At 42.9% G+C, this 16,398-nt stretch overlaps 1 protein-coding gene and 1 long non-coding RNA gene across 6 annotated transcripts in view; one reads left to right on the top strand and one right to left on the bottom strand.

Annotated features, from left to right (window-relative positions):
* kidins220b (kinase D-interacting substrate 220b) overlaps window positions 1-12,397 on the top strand; it is a 41,891-nt gene extending 29,494 nt beyond the window's left edge. For 2 of the 5 annotated variants that reach the window (XM_023999586.1, XM_023999585.1), the window contains exons 26-31: window positions 3,570-3,695; window positions 4,501-4,533; window positions 6,175-6,312; window positions 6,416-6,514; window positions 7,754-7,984; window positions 9,786-12,397. In XM_023999586.1, the coding sequence (XP_023855354.1) occupies window positions 3,570-3,695; window positions 4,501-4,533; window positions 6,175-6,312; window positions 6,416-6,514; window positions 7,754-7,984; window positions 9,786-10,979 (1,821 nt within the window). In that variant the 3' untranslated portion in view covers window positions 10,980-12,397. The remainder of the gene's footprint in view (window positions 1-3,569; window positions 3,696-4,500; window positions 4,534-6,174; window positions 6,313-6,415; window positions 6,515-7,753; window positions 7,985-9,785) is intronic. The other 3 variants (XM_023999589.1, XM_023999588.1, XM_023999587.1) reach the window with 2 other exon arrangements.
* Window positions 12,398-12,876: 479 nt separating this feature from the next.
* On the bottom strand, window positions 12,877-15,105 carry LOC111972573 (uncharacterized). The gene is made up of 3 exons (XR_002878480.2): window positions 14,653-15,105; window positions 14,110-14,171; window positions 12,877-13,424 (listed from the first exon to the last, which is right to left on the bottom strand). It is a non-coding gene; the product is annotated as an uncharacterized lncRNA (long non-coding RNA).
* Between the last annotated feature and the right edge of the window lie 1,293 nt (window positions 15,106-16,398).

Raw genomic sequence — 16,398 nt, 5'->3', positions numbered from 1 at the left:
ACGAAAGCACACCAAACGATTATGTTAGGTCAGTACATAGCCACAGAAAAACACAGCCATTTTTCCAGCCAAAGAGAGGAGTCACAAAAAGCATAAATAGAGATAAAATTAATCACTAACCTTTGATGATCTTCATCAGATGACACTCATAGGACTTCATGTTACACAATACATGTATGTTTTGTTCGATAAAGTTCATATTTATATCCAAAAATCTCAGTTTACATTGGCGCGTTACATTCAGTAATGTTTTGCTTCCAAAATGTTGCAGAGAGCCACATCAATTTACAGATATACTCATTATAAATGTTGATGAAAATACAAGTGTTATGCATGGAACTTTAGATAAACTCCTCCTTAATGCAACCGCTGTATCAGATTTAAAAAAAGCTTTACCGAAAAAGCACACCATGCAATAATCTGAGTACAGTGCTCAGAGCCCAATCAACCCAAAGAGATATCCGCCATGTTGGAGTCAACATAAGTCAGAAATAGCATTATAAATATTTACTTACCTTTGATGATCTTCACCAGAATGCACTCCCAGGAATCCCAGGTCCACAATAAATGTTTGATTTGTTCCATAAAGTCCATAATTTATGTCCAAACACCTCCTTTTGTTCGCGCGTTTAGTACACAATCCAAACTGACGACGCGCTGGCAGGTCCAGGCGAAAATTCAGACGAAAAGTCATATTACAGTCCGTAGAAAAATGTCAAACTAAGTATAGAATCAATCTTTAGGATGTTTTTATCATAAATCTTCAATATTGTTCCAACCGGAGAATTCCTTTGTCTTCAGAAATGCTATGAAACGCAAGCTACCTCTCATGTAAATACGCATGACCAGGTCCTGGCACTCTGCCAGACCTCTGACTCAATCCCCTCTCATTCCCCCCTCCTTTATAGTAGAAGCATCAAACAAGGTTCTATAGACTGATGACATCTAGTGGAAGTTTTAGGAAGTGCAACATGACCCCATTTCCACTGTATCTTGGATAGGCAAAGAGTTGAAACACTACAAACCTCAGATTTCCCACTTCCTGGTTGGATTTTTTCTCAGGTTTTTGCCTGCCATATGAGTTCTGTTATACTCACAGACATCATTCAAACAGACATCATTCATTCAAAGACATCATTCATTCAAACAGACATCATTCAAACAGCTTCGAACCTCAACCCTATGACTTTGCCTACATTGCCCACCACCCTTCCAATCATTTTTATGTTATCGTCCTTCTCACTTTGCGGGACACTTTTGGTATATCATTTACAGAGCTATCATGTTATTTATTGTTTTGTAATGTTTCAGTTATCTGTAATGTAACATACACACGGTGCCTTCAGGAAGTATTCATACCCCTTGACTTATTCCACATTTTGTTGTGTTACAGCCTGAATTCAAAATAAATTAAATATATGTATTTTCTCTCACCCATCTACACACAGTACCCCAATAATGACAAAGTGAAAACATGTTTTTAGAAATTTTGCAAATGTATTGAAAATGAAATACAGAAATATCCCTGAGTAATACATGTTAGAATCACCATTGGCAGCGATTACAGCTGTACGTCTTTTTGGGTAAGTCTCGTGGCGCAGTGGTCTAAGACACTGCATCGCAGTCCTAGCTGTGCCACTAGAGATTCTGGGTTTGAGTCCAGGCTCTGTCGCAGCCGGCCGCGACCGGGAGACCCATGCGGCGCACAATTGGCCGAGCGTCGTCCGGGTTAGGGGAGGGTTGGGTCGGCAGGGATGTCCTTATCCCATCGCGCACAAGCTACTCCTGTGGCTGGCCGGGCACAATGCACGCTGACACGGTCGCCAGGTGTATGGTGTTTTCCGACACATTGATGTGGCTGACTTCCGGGTTAATTGGGCATTGTGTCAAGAAGCAGTGCGGCTTGTTGTGTTTCAGAGGAAGAAGCAGTTGTGTTTCAGAGGACGCACGGCTCTCGACCTTCGCCTCTCCCGAGTCTGTACGGGAGTTGCAGCGATGAAACAAGAGTGTAACTACCAATTGGATACCACAAAATTGGGGAGAAAAAGGAGTAAAAGTAACAAAAAATAATAAAACAGGGCTTCGCCCACCTGGATTGTACAATATTTGCACATTATTCTTAAAAAAAAAATATTCAAGCTCTGTCAAGTTGTTGAGCATTGCTAGACAGCCATTTTCAAGTCTTGCCATAGATTTTCGAGCCGAACTGTAACTAGGACGAACATTCGATGTTGTCTTTGTAAGCAACTTCAGTTTATATTTGGTCTTGCGTTTTAGGTTATTGTCCTGTTGAGTGGTAAATTTGTCTCCCAGTGTCTGTTGGAAAGCAGACTGAACAGGGTTTTCCTCTATGATTTTGCCTGGGCTCAGCTCTAATCTGTATCTTTTTATCCTAAACAAAACTCTCTAGTCCTTGCTGATGACAAGCATACCCATGCAGCCATCCATGCAGCCACCACCATGCTTGAAAATATTAAGAGTGGTACTCAAGTGATGTGTTGTATTGAATTTGCCGTAAACATAACGCTTTATATTTAGGGCATAAAGTTCATTTTTCAATTTTTTTTGCAGTATTACTTTAGTGCCTTGATGCAAACATGTAATATTTTTAAGCAATGGATGAGTCTGTCTCAGTTTTACTTTAGTGCCTTAATGCAAACAGGATGCATGTTTTGGAATAGTTTTATTCTGTACAGGCTTCCTTCTTTTCACTCTGTCAGTCAGGTTAGTATTGTGGAGTAACTACAATGTTGTTGATCCATTCTCAGTTTTCTCTAATCAGAGCCATTAAACTCTGTAACTGTTAATGTCACCATTCGCCTCATGGTGAAATCCGTGAGCAGTTTCCTTCCTCTCCGGCAACTGAGTTAGGAAGGACGCCTGTATCTTTGTAGTGGCTGGGTGTATTGATACAACATCCAAAATGTAATTAATAATTTCACCATGCTCAAAGGGATATTCAATGTCTGCTTTTTAAATTTTTTACCCATCTACCAAGAGGTGCCCTTCTTTGCGAGTCATTGGAAAATCTCCCTGGTCTTTGCGGTTGAACCTGTGTTTGAAATGTTTGTATGTGTGGGGTACAGAAATTTGGTAGTCATTAAAAAAACATGTTGAACACTATTATTGCACACAGAGTCCATATAACCTTGTTAAGCACATTTTTACTCCTGAACTTATTTAGGCTTGCCATGACAATGTGGTTGAATACTTATTGACTCACGACATTTCAGCTTTTCATTTTTTATTAATTTGTAAAAAAATTGAAAAACATAATTCCACTTTGACATTGTGCTGTATTGTGTGTAGGCCCAAAATCCAGGTTGTAAAACAACAAAATGTAGAAAAAGTCAAGGGGTGTGAATACTTTCTGAAGTCACTATATGCATACATACAGTGTATTTGACTTGCTGTGAATGTATTTAATTTGCCTGTTTTAATTGAATTCTATTTGCCTCAGTCTGTATCTCATATCTCATCATCAGACACCTTTAAGTGTTGTTTTTATTTGATTTTACCCCATGTTAAACGTGTTTCCTATCTCCCTGGTATTCCCCCCCTCCCTCCAGCCATATTTCCCCCATCATGTTTACCAGCTGCCACGCCAGTACGTGGGCACTTTCCCTGTTCATGCACCTCCACCACGTCCATTCCCACATAAAAGTGGCTTTCCCCGGGATCCGAGCAGTGGACACGTAAGTATTAGACTTAGCCAGTACGTCATAGTGCATAGATAGAAGTAGTGCATCTAGAATGCCATCTCTGGATGTATAAACATGTACATTTAATTAGCTTCTACATGCTTGCTTGAACCTTCTGATTCAGATTGTTTAAACATCAGAACATTCTGATCGGATTCTACATTTCACACTTTTGTCATTTAGTTTATCCATAGTGACTTACAGTTAGTGCATTCATCTTAAGATAGCTAGGTGAGACGACAACATATCACAGTCGTGGGAAGTACATTTTTCCTCAATAAAGAAGTTATGAGCAAAGTCTGTGCTAGTAGATTCTAAGAGAGAATGTCATTTCACAAGAAACACATCTCTCTTTTACAAAAACATGCTGCTCTTTTTCTTCGTCACAAACACAGAAACACAATGACCTTGCTACCTCAGCATCAGACTGTCCTAAAAACCCCTGAACCCTGCAGATATCAATTTTTTTTCTCATCCTCATGATGAAGACATGCCCCCTTTCTCTCGCTCCACTCTCTTTCTTTGTATTTCTGTCTCTATCTCTCTCTACACTCTTGCTTTTTATTTCTCTCCCTCTCTCAATTCACTCTCTTAATCTCTCTCTTTCTCTCTATTTCCTGTCTTGAAGATGTCTGCCTCCTTAATGTTTTTTCTCCTCTACAACGATGATGTCGTCAGCTGTATGTCTTCCTAATGTTCTCTACCCACATCCATCCCTGATGAACGCCTGCTGTATGCCACTCCCTCCTCACCTTTCCCTCTCTCTTGCCACCTCTCATTCTCTCTCCTCCTCTCCAAGCCGTTAAAGGTACCGTCTTTGAAAAAGAAGCAGGTACTGAAATCATATGATTTTTGTCCCTAACTCCGGCTTTTTACTCCCTTCGCTAATGCTGCCCTCCTACTACCTAGACCGACAAACTAACCCCTTCCGGAAGTGATCTGACCACAGTCCTAGCATGCACCTTTGGAACTCTAGCCTACTCTCTCAAATGGGAACCGGGAGTTACAAGCGTGCTACACTGGGCGAGTAACTTTTTCAGAGCACGAGACTCTCCCATTCATGTCAATGAAACCTGAGCGTAAGCGGCGCGGCTCCGCGAGAAGTTTGTGTTGCTCGGTTCTACTTTCAAGAATTTGACATGCCGCTCACGCCCAAGAACACTTGATAAAGTGTCTCGCGTTCTTCTCATGGCTGCAAAAGCTACGCTTCCAGTGTTGCAGCTAAAAACGGACTGTTGTTGCGACGCTCCAGCTCTCTTGTTAGGATGCTAACTGATGTAGATACTGAACACTACAAGGCCGCTGACTAGTGAAATATTTGATCTGCTCATAGTGCTTCTGTCCTTAATATTGCAATACTGCTTAAGACCTATTTACAATTACACGTTTTGGAACCTTGTAAGATACATTGTAGATTTGTAACATGTTTGATTTAGTCACTTTTACAATCTCTATAAGCATTTCAAACATTAGCTAAAGTCCTTTCCTTACCACAAACCCTCACACACTCCCACCTCTCCCACCTCTCCACCTCATCAAAGTCGACATGTCCTATGAGGACAGCCCTTCTACTCAGTCAGTGGCATTGCCTGTGGTTTCATAAAGACCTGAAACTAACCTGTTTGAATAAATAATAGTCATGTACCATTTTATTGCTGTGTGCATTCTATCCATACTAGCATCACAGCACTCTAGCACTAGATGTGTATCACTTACCAGTAATATTTTCTCCATTCATCTTTGGTGAGGTGTGTGGTGTCATATCTAACTCAAAGAAATAGAATCACTAGAACGGACATCCTCGTTCAAGTCAATTCAATGGTCTGAGGGGATATCCGTTATAGTGATTCCATTTCTATGGTCTAACTCTTGCGTTTGTGAGTAACCTAATAGTAGTAATACTTTACAGATAACAGGAAGTGATGTCATTTCCTCCTCACAGATAACATCCAAGGTGTTTTACCATACACTATTCTCTCATCCACTCACTGACAACGTTTGGTCTGGGCCTAATGCCGTGACAACCTCTAATAACCCATAGTTTACATCCCATTGCCATACTGTACCATACTCCATACTGTATCATGCCATACTCACCCTAGGATAACGGCACTCTCATCAACAACCCATTATAGATCAGATGTTATATTTATCTCATACTGTACCTACTAAGGGTTTATGTGGCCTACGTTCTCTTCGTGTTACTCTCCCCTATACCATGCCTTTACCTTTGCAGGTTTGAACGGAGTTTCAGCATGGAACTCTTATTTTATTTCATTCTATGTTATTCCATTTTTACCCAGACTGGCAGAGCATACTACAATAGTGATATACGTAATAACTTGAAAAGGGAGAAATTGTATTCGGAATTCTAACGTCCATCAAATAGCTATTCACTCAGGTTTTGTCCTTCAGCTGTATCCTGTCATTGACAATGTGTTCTGAACCTGGTTGTGTGTATTGTGTGTGTCAGGGTTCTGCCTCTGTGGTGTCGGCCACCCCGGTCATCCTCCTGAGCTCCATGAACACAGACGCAGTGTGTGAGCGCGTCAAACAGATCGAGGGCATCGACCAGAGCATGCTGGTCCAGTACACAGCCACCATCAAGAAGGTGAGCTTGAGAAAGAGAGAGGGAGAGAGAGAGAGAGGGTATTTCTGGCATCCCCCCATTAACCATCTCTCCCTCATCTCTCCCTCACGCTTTTCTCCCTCAGGCTAATGTGAACGGCAGAGTTCTGACCCAGTGCAACATCGATGAACTGAAGAATGAGATGAAAATGAACTTTGGAGACTGGCAGCTCTTCAGAGGAACTGTGAGTACTTTGGCTCTAACTTTGCTCTTACCTGTTTCTTTTATTGTGTAGTGTATTTACCATCCGCTTTAACAGTCGACACTGCTGTTACAGTATGGTTCTTAACTCAGTAGGGTGTCTACACACTCTGCCCAAAATGCGCTTTGGTGATGAAATTTGACTTCCTTATGTTATAAAATTGCGAAATATTATTCATGTTCTGAATCGTTCAGTGGGGTCTTTCTCATCATTAACATTAAATCCAAAGAGTTGAATTTCGTACCTAATACATCCTATGATAAGCACCGAGCTCTGTTGACATAGCTGTGTAGGTTTCTCGTAACAACTTTTGTCACTTTTACATTTTGTGGTCGTTGTCTTCAAAATTGTTTCTGCGGATCACAAAACGCAAAATTAGCATGACACGAGCTGAATTAATTGTAAAAGGCTTTGAAAATAAAAAGCTTATACAGATGTAGGATCTTAATTTGAGCCAATTTGCTACAGAAGGAACATAATCCTGCAGCAACAGGAAATGTAAATTATTATGTGGATCATAATTAATTTACATTTTTTTGTAGGGGTTAATACATTCTTCGTTAGGGCAAATCAAGTCTGACATTTTAAAGTGGAATTTCAAACTTTAGAAGTCTTTTTAAACCTTGGGTACACTACAAGATTGCATTTCCGGCAATTTGGTGCAGGAAAATTGTCAGCAACAAAAGAGAGGTCAAATTAAGATCCTACATCTGTAAATTCAGTGCTCCATTGACATTTCACAGCGATACGTTTGTTTTTGTGAGAAATATTTGAAAAATAACAGGAATTTCCAATTACATATGAAAAGCATATGCAAAAATATGAAAATACTACATGTCATGTTTCAAAATCAATATCACCTCTATATTGTTTAATGTCCTGCAATTCAATAAAAAAAGATAACGAGTTCAACAGGAAAGTGAGCCTGTCAGGTAGCCTGTAGCCTTAATTCTTGCACAGAATCCAGCCTAGCTGACATGATGCAATTTTCCAGATTTTTGACCACAATTATTCTCTGGCCTCCATTGATTTAGTCACCATAATACTGGCCATTCTACAAGGGTAAAAACTCCAATAACTTTTTAACAGATTACTATAGAGACATGAGGTTTGGTTTTCTTAAAGGGTTATAATTTTACCCATTGGTCCAAATATGTGTTTTTGATTGGACACCCTAAACCCAGTCATCTGTAGTCCTCCTCCTACATCTTCTTCTTCTAGGTGTTGGAGATGCGTCATGTGGAGAGCCAGGTGCTTCATGAGGAGGCTCCCAGCGAGATGGGCAGCAGTGTGGCGGGCCATGGGGAACCGAGGCGCCAGGTCGCCCCGCCCCAAGCTGGCGCCGCCAACCTCGACGCCAACTCACCGATGTACAGCTTCAACCTGAGCTTTGAGGAGCTAAGCAACGTGGGACTGGATGAGCCTCCCAGGCACAGCAACAACACATGGATGGTGAGTGACTGGTGGTATTTTCCATTGTAGAGAGGTCTATATTGCATCATTATTATACATTGACAAAAAGACTGGTATTGAATAACTATATGCACATAACCATAATTTAAGCCGTTGACCTGTATGTAAACCAAATGATAGCACATTTGCCTTCACGTACACTACCGGTCAAAAGTTTTAGAACACCTACTCATCAAGGGTTTTTCTTTATTTTTGCTATTTTCTACATTGTAGAATAATAGTGAAGACATCGGAACTATGACATAACACATATGGAATCATGTAATAACCAAATAAGTGTTAAACAAATCAAAATATATTTGAGATTCTTCAAATAGCCACCCTTTGACTTGTTTACAGCTTTGCATTCTCTCAACCAGCTTAACCTGGAATGCTTTTCCAACAGTCTTGAAAGAGTTCTCACATATGCTGAGCACATTTTGGCTGCTTTTCCTTCACTATGCAGTCCGACTCATCCCAAACCATCTCAATTTGGTTGAGGTCGGGTGAGTGTGGAGGCCAGGTCATCTGATGCAGCACTCCATCACTCTCCTTCTTGGTCAAATAGCCCTTACACAGCCTGGAGGTGTGTTGGGTCATTGTCCTGTTGAAAAACAAATGTCCCACTAAGCCCAAACCAGATGGGATGGCGTATCGCTGCAGAATGCTGTGGTAGCCATGCTGGTTAAATGTGCCTTGAATTCAAAATAAATCACAGACAGTGTCACCAGCAAAGCACTGTCACACCATAACACCTCCTCCTCCATGCTTTACGGTGGGAAATACACATGCAGAGATTATCTGTTCAACCACACCGTGTCTCACAAAGACACGGCGGTTGGAACCAAAAATCTCAAATTTGGACCAAAGGACAAATTTCCACCGGTCTAATGTCCATTGCTCGGGTTTCTTGGACCAAGCAAATCTTTTCTTCTTATTGGTGTCCTTTAGTAGTGGTTTCTTTGCAGCAATTCGATCATGAAGGCCTGATTCACGTCTCCTCTGAACAGTTGATGTTGAAATATGTCTGTTGGTTTAACTTTGTAAAGCATTTATTTGGACTGCAATTTCTGAGGCTGGTAACTCCAATGAACTTATCCTCTGCAGCAGAGTTAACTCTGGGTCTTCCTTTCCTGTGGCAGTCCTCATGAGAGCCAGTTTCATTATAGCGCTTGATGGTTTTTGCGACTGCACTTCAAGAAACTTTCAAAGTTATTGAAATGTTCCGTATTGACTGACCTTCTTGTCTTAAATAAATGATGGACTGTTGTTTCTCTCTGCTTATTTGAGCTGTTCTTACCATAATATGGACTTGGTCTTTTACCAAATAGGGCTATCTTCTGTATACCCGCACTACCTTTTAACAACGCAACTGATTGGCTCAAATGCATTAAGGAAAGAAATTCCACAAATGAACTTTTAAGAAGGCACACCTGTTAATTGAAATGCATTCCAGGTGACTACCTCATGAAGCTGGTTGAAAGAATGTCAAGAGTGTGCGAAGCTGTCATCAAGGCAAAGGGTGGCTATTGAAGAATCTCAAATATAAAATATATTTAGATTTGTTTAACACTTATTTGGTTACTACATGATTCCATATATGTTATTTCATAGTTTTGATGTCTTCACTATTATTCTACAATGTAGAAAATAGTAAAAATAAAGAAAAACCCTTGAATGAGTAGGCGTTCTAAAACTTTTGAACAGTAGTGTATACTTAGACCACAGATCTAGGCCCTCCTCAGTCTTTCAATGTCTTACTCTATTAAATGTAATGTTCCATAACCTCCCCTCTCCCCAGGCCCCGACCCACCGCACCCCCAGCATGTCCAGCCTCAACTCCCCGGAGTCGTCCAACGACATCGTCAAGCTGACTGAAAAGCAGCAATCCGAGTACCGCAACGCCTACCAGGAGTACATCGCCCAGATGGCCACGCTGGAGGTGGGCGGAGGCGGGGGAGAGAAGCCCGTCCAGCCCCACCCCAACCAGTTCATGACCTCCTCCAGCTCCGAAGATAAGACCAAGGACAAGGCTACTGCCAAGAGGAGCACCACCAAGCCCCCCGCTGTAGACGCCCCAGACTTCACCAACGCTGAAGCCGCCCTGGACCCCATCACAGAGGAAGATGAGAAGCAGGACCCCCATGGCTCCTCCAAAACCCTGCTGGGCCGCAAGGCCTCCGGATCCAGCGACAGGGGGAGCGGCCTGTTTCTGGGAGCCACCGATCTCAAGTTGAAGGCCACCGGCGGGCTGCGTTACGAGAAGCTGACCAGCGACGACGAGGATTCAGAGAACTCCGACACTCCTCTCCTGGGCGACGGGAAGAAGCCCGGTGAAACCAAAGCATCCTCCTGCAGCAGCTCCCTGGCCCTGGCTAAGGGGAAAGAATATCTCTCCGATGCCATGCTGGATAAGAAGGATTCGTCGGACTCTGGCATGCGGTCCAATGAGAGCTCCCCCAACCACTCTCTGCAAGACGAGGAGGCCGACCTTTCCCAGCTGGAAAGGGCCAACCTCATCGACCTGGACCAGGAGGAGAGCCAGAGCCTGGCAGCCAGGAAGAGGGGTCTGCCCAGCAGCCTGAGTGGTCTCCAGGACCCGGCTGTGGCCCGCATGTCCATCTGCTCCGAGGACCAGTGCAGCCTGCTGGCCAGCAGCCCCGAAGAGAGCTGGCCCTCGTCCAAGAACTACAACCTGAACCGCACGCCCAGCAACACCACCCTCAACAATAACACCAACGCCCAGCAGCAGCGTTGCCCAGGGCAGAGTGCTCCGGTGGGGTCGACCGACACTACCTGCTCCACCCCTACCTCCTCCTCCACCAGCGAGATCATCGTCTCCCCGGGTTCCGGCACCACCAAGTCCGGGCCGCACAACGAAAACGTGCGCGTGGTGCACCTGAAGCGGGGGCTGAACCCCGGGGATCCCCCAGAGATCACCAGTGTGTCCTCCGACACCGTCACCTTCGGAGAGGAGCGCGAGAGCATCCTGTGAGCCTCCCCGCCCACGTCGTACCCAGGAGGGAGACGCCTGGAGAGCACTCAGTCAGTAGATCTTTGGTGTGGTAGTCTGAACAACGCATGAGTAGCAAGGTACCATAGCTAGCTAAATGGGTAGATAAATTAAGATTTTAGGGCTATATGTTCCTAGGTGTGTACTACGTAGATAGCCTCGTTAAACCGGCCTGATTTTGCGTGCTCACATTCTGTTTTACTTTAGTGAAATAAAAGGAGAGCGCAGCGGTCGGTCTGGTTTCACGAGGCTACTATGTACTGTAGAGGCAGCGTACTAATGTTGTATTGTGTATTTTTATCATCTGAAGTGAAGTGACCCATACTAACTATATTGGTAGTTACTTACAGTATAATTGACAACTAATTGCATACAGTGACTGACAACTATCTGTGAATTGTCCCGCACTAGAGCAAGCATTTTAAGCTTGAGTGCCAGTCTGTTTGTGCTATCAGGCCAACTTCTTGTCACTCATTGTCATGCCAAGGGATTGACAAGAGCACGAATCTATCCGGGACCAGTCTAGGAGCATGTGCCAACAGTATTATTCTTAGCTGCTGCTGCCTATGTGTGTCAACTAGTGATGTACGGAGCTTGTGGGTTCTGTACAATAGAAGATCGTTGAAAGAATAAATGCAAATGAACACGTGAGCCAAATTGAACAAAAGTGTGTGTGTGTAGGATCTGTCTTTGCCATGTCTCAGCAAATGTCATGGAGGAGACTCAACTGAACTGTTCTGCAATGTTGCTATAGCCACAGGACTTTTAACTATGTTTGCATCCCAAATGGCACCCTATTCCCTATAAAGTGCACTACTTTTGACTAGTCCTATGGGCCCTCCTTACAACACTAACAAACAGTTGAGGATTAAAGGGAGGGGACGTTGACACTAATATGTGACAATAAGTGTTTTAAGAAAAAAATTAGAACAAGAAGTATGTTCAGAAAAGTTAGTGATCTCCAGAAGAATTCAGTTGCATTCGCCATGTGATAAATTGGACTGTATGTACGCTTCTTTGTAATGAACAGTGGTTGTAAAATCATTTTGGTTTATTAAATGTTGTCATGGTCTGTCTCGTCCCGTAACACTAGTGCTATGTATCCAATGCCATTGAAGTATACATTTGATAAGCAGATGGCATCGGATTCACAAATCTGGCTACAGATTATGACCCGTGCGATGCATATGCAAATTAGTTTGACGTCTGTGCAAATGTCAGAGTGCCCTCCTGTGTAGCATGCACTGTGATGTTCTATGGTGTATTTTACCCAGTCTGATGATAACCGTGTCGGGGGAAAAAAATAAGAAAATAGGGTATTCTATCTATAAAGGAAAATAAGTGAATTTTGCCATCAGACATTAATCGGACTGAAAAATAAAATCTGGATGTTGGCCATATACAGAGTCTGACCTCTTGTTTGTTCCCACGTAGGCGTGTTGGAAATGATATGTATGGATCAGTATGTTTTCTCAAATAGCAGTTTCTTCTTAATGTCCACCAGCAGGAGGCGTGCTCCACCCATGCAAAAATAGTAAGCATCTTAATATGTAATAATCTAATATGCGATTTTATCCAGAGCAACTTACAGTCATGGGGCATAAGTTATTCATGTATGGGTTGTCCCGGGAATCAAACCCACTTCCCTGGCATTGAAAGCGTCATGCTCTACCAACTGAGCTACAGAGAACCACCAGTGACTAGATGGGCACCAGCACACCATCCTGGATAACTGGATATGATTAGTAACTGCAATACATTGAGCCTTGTTATGTGGTCTTCCTAATGATAGTCTGAATCTTTCGGATACATTTAAAAGCAAGTAAAATGGAATGCAGTTACACCATCCTTCAATGTAAGAGAAAGTCCAGTGACAATGTTGAAAATTGAAAATTGTCAGTTGTTGGAAATTTGTATATTTACACCACTTACAAAGTTCCAATATAATCCCTCATAAAACATAGTATGGATATTAACAATTGTACAGTATAAGGAATCTAATTTATTATTGTATAAAAGTGCAATTTACAACATTCCTCATTATATTCTCTGCAACCAATCTGATACTATACAGGCATGATTTTTGTCTTAACATTTATATACAGTGAGTGTCCATTAGTCCGTCCGTAAGAAACAGCAAACATTTAGAGAGTGCTCCTGTGTTTCATGCACCACCTGCCCAGGAAAAAGCAGAATCCTGTCGTCGAAAGATCTCTTTTCAGTCAGTTATTCTGTCCTTGTGTTTCCAATGTTGGTGAGAGATCATTCTTCCGTTGAAAGAAAAAATAAAAGGCCAGTAGATAAATAAAAACTTTAAAACACATACTTGTATCTCCTTTTAGGAAAAAATATAAACTTAAGTCGAGGAAATCCAGCCAGCCAGTGGAGGTGAACATGGGGTCCTGTTTAAAACACACCTGTAATAGACTGGGGAGAGAAAAGAGGGTAACATTTAGAGAGAAGCCAGGCTAAAGGACAGACAAGGAACTGGACAGTCAGACTGGCGCCTGAGAGGAAGCCACAGTTCTTTTTCTACTTTAACCAAACACTGAAATACTGGTGGAAGTCTGTCCCAAATGGCACCCTTTTCCCTATGTAGCGCACTACTTTTAAACAGGGCCCATAGGGCACTACTTAAGGGAATAGGGTGCCATTTGGGACACAGTCTGAAATACTGGGCAATCCCTGAGCACCAGATGGAGGCGTCAACACAGTCGGCGGAATAAGTAACATCCTGACAACCTCTAAGTACAACGTGGGAATAGATCTACACTTGCTATAATGATGCTGGCTGGCGCCTGCTTTTACTTACAGACAATTATCTACAGACCAGTAGTTTTCAGAACCCACACAACCACTGACTGGAGTAGCCATCCAGTCTATTATGTAGCCAGAGCCTATGATATCATGATACAGGTAGGTTAATCAGTGGTGTCAAGTCAACAATATAACAGTCCATGGACTACCCTTTTCAAAGTGTAACTGATACCAAGTCTCTATGTCCTTAAAGTTTTGACCCATTTGAGCGCACCTTTTTTTTTTACCTCTCAACAAAATGACTTTTCCAGATGGAAATGGATGCAAAAATGGCAGTATTAAAGGAAATACTTACCCAGTCAGAGGGGGAGTTTAGCGGTCATCAGTCTCTGTCTCTTTGGGGAGCTGGTCATTTGACTGAAAACACACAAGACAACCACTGTTCAATATCACTGTTTACAAATCGAGGCTACTGGCATTGCTGAGTTAGAAACTAGACCACAGCCACTGTACTATTAGGTTTCTATTCATTCACCACCAAGCTGTAACTTGTACAATAACCAACAGTGGCACTTTATCAAATGTAAAAGATTTAGTACATTTTTACAGATTTATGTGAAGCAGAATATAAGGCTGCTTTGGAGAGAATCAAATAAATATTTGAATATAAGCCTGTAAGCCTTTAACCAAAGTAAGCATATTACATAGACTACATGGATAATGTACATGTCATAGGAGTTAGGCTACATCAAAATATAGGAACTCCAATTGAACAAGCTAGTTTCTTTCTGTATAGCCTACTATGTTTATGTTAGGCTATTTTTCTGAACCACTCCAAAACAGAAGTTCCCTCATTGGGGAAAAAAATGAAGTTATTCTATACTATTCGTAATTTTACCTGAAAGGTGACCAGGCTGATGTCGGAGTTGATGGTTGCTAGGGGGTTCCTGGGTGATGCTGGCTGTCCCGGTCGCTGCTGCTGATGTTGGCAGCTGGAGATGATTGAGCTAGAGTCCAGTGCAATCTGAAGGTCTAATATATAGTCTATAACATGCTGCAATATCTCAATTTTACTAACGTTCTTGTTCTGCGGGAGGCTGGGCACGAGTTCTTTCAGCTTGGTGTAGCAGTCGTTCATATTGTACAGCAGACTCAGAGGATCATCCATCGGGCTTTTGCTCCGGGCGATGCCGAGGGTATGTTCCGACGAGTTGGTGATGTTGTTTCTCATAGACCGCACGGGACTTATTGCTTTCATGATGACAGTTGAGTGCGATAAGATATTACGCATGAAAGAAGCAGAAATCCTTGCCCAGACTTCGCTAAATACAATCAGTGCAGTGCGCACGCTGTCAAGTTCTCTTATAAGCCTTGTGGACGGGGCTGGTCGCGCCTCAGCTCGAACTGCTCGTAGATTGGCTTCCTGGAAGTGTCAATCACTGTCCAAAGCAATGGAATTGGTTCAAATGGAGCACATATGTCCACCCCGCCCATATTTTCCGCATTCTTGAGCAAGTTATGTGAAGGCGCGCACTGAAGTGATGTTCTTCTCTGTTCATGTGAAAGTCTATTTTGAAGTCATCTGAGTCTGTAGGCTACTTCTGGCTGTGGGCCTATAGGTGATCTAAAGGCACATCAGTGTGCCAAATGTAGACTACCTCCTAATTACGCAGGGCCAATTAGGTTACTCACCAGAGATGTTCACCCCAATAACCATGTATTAGCCTACAGTTCCAGCTATTGATAGCCTGTATTGGCCTATTTTCCATAGAGGGAAATTGCACATTATTTCGTTTCGTGACCCTAGCTCATCTGGAGTGAGTTAATTTTACCATGCGTTAAAGCTGTGCGCAGTTTCCCCATTTCTTACCCACTGGACCAAGTTGAACCCAATCTCATGATTGCTTGGCACCATACAGCTCAACGGACTCACACTGCAGTAGCTGTAGCGAGTTGCCTGGCTTCGCCGCAAGCTCCCACTTCTACCGACTGCCTGGCGCCAGCGCTGTGACGGCATCCCATTCACAGCAGCACTTGAAGCCAGGCAGGCGCCGCTCTGGCGGCTGCTATGACGACGGGAGCTGTCAGTCAGCGCGCGGGTTCTCAGCTGACTAGAGATGGAGCTCTCACAGTGCCTGGAGTGCCCGGAGCCACACACCTGCACTGGTGGTTTGAGTTTCTCAACACAACTGAACTACTGTTTTCTATCTGTTTACTGTCTTAATTCACTAGCTGTACTAGATGCCAAGGGCTTGTTGTGAGAAAATAGTACAGCGTCCCAACTGGCATCTATTTCCAACACAGTGCACTTCTTTTGATCAGATCCCTAATGGTACTGGTCAGAAGTGGTGCACTATAGGGAATAGGCTGTCTTTTGGGATAGAGCTTCCAGTAGTTTTCAGCTACAGGTTTATGTGCTACTTAAACGTCCTACAACAAAGCTTTCTTAGTGTCCAACAAGCTTTCTGTGCCCGTAACCTTGTTCTGAACACCCTCAAAACAACGGTCATGTGGTTTGGTAAGAAGAATGCCCCTCTCCCCACAGGTGTGATTACATCCTCTGAGGGTTTAGCGCTTGAGGTAGTCACCTCATACAAGTACTTGGAAGTATGGCTGGATGGTACACTGTCCTTCTCTCAGCACA

Source organism: Salvelinus sp. IW2-2015, linkage group LG14 (genome assembly GCF_002910315.2).
Source record: "Salvelinus sp. IW2-2015 linkage group LG14, ASM291031v2, whole genome shotgun sequence".
In the NCBI taxonomy this organism is placed as follows: domain Eukaryota; kingdom Metazoa; phylum Chordata; class Actinopteri; order Salmoniformes; family Salmonidae; genus Salvelinus; species Salvelinus sp. IW2-2015.
This window is presented reverse-complemented; position numbering and strand designations above follow the sequence as displayed.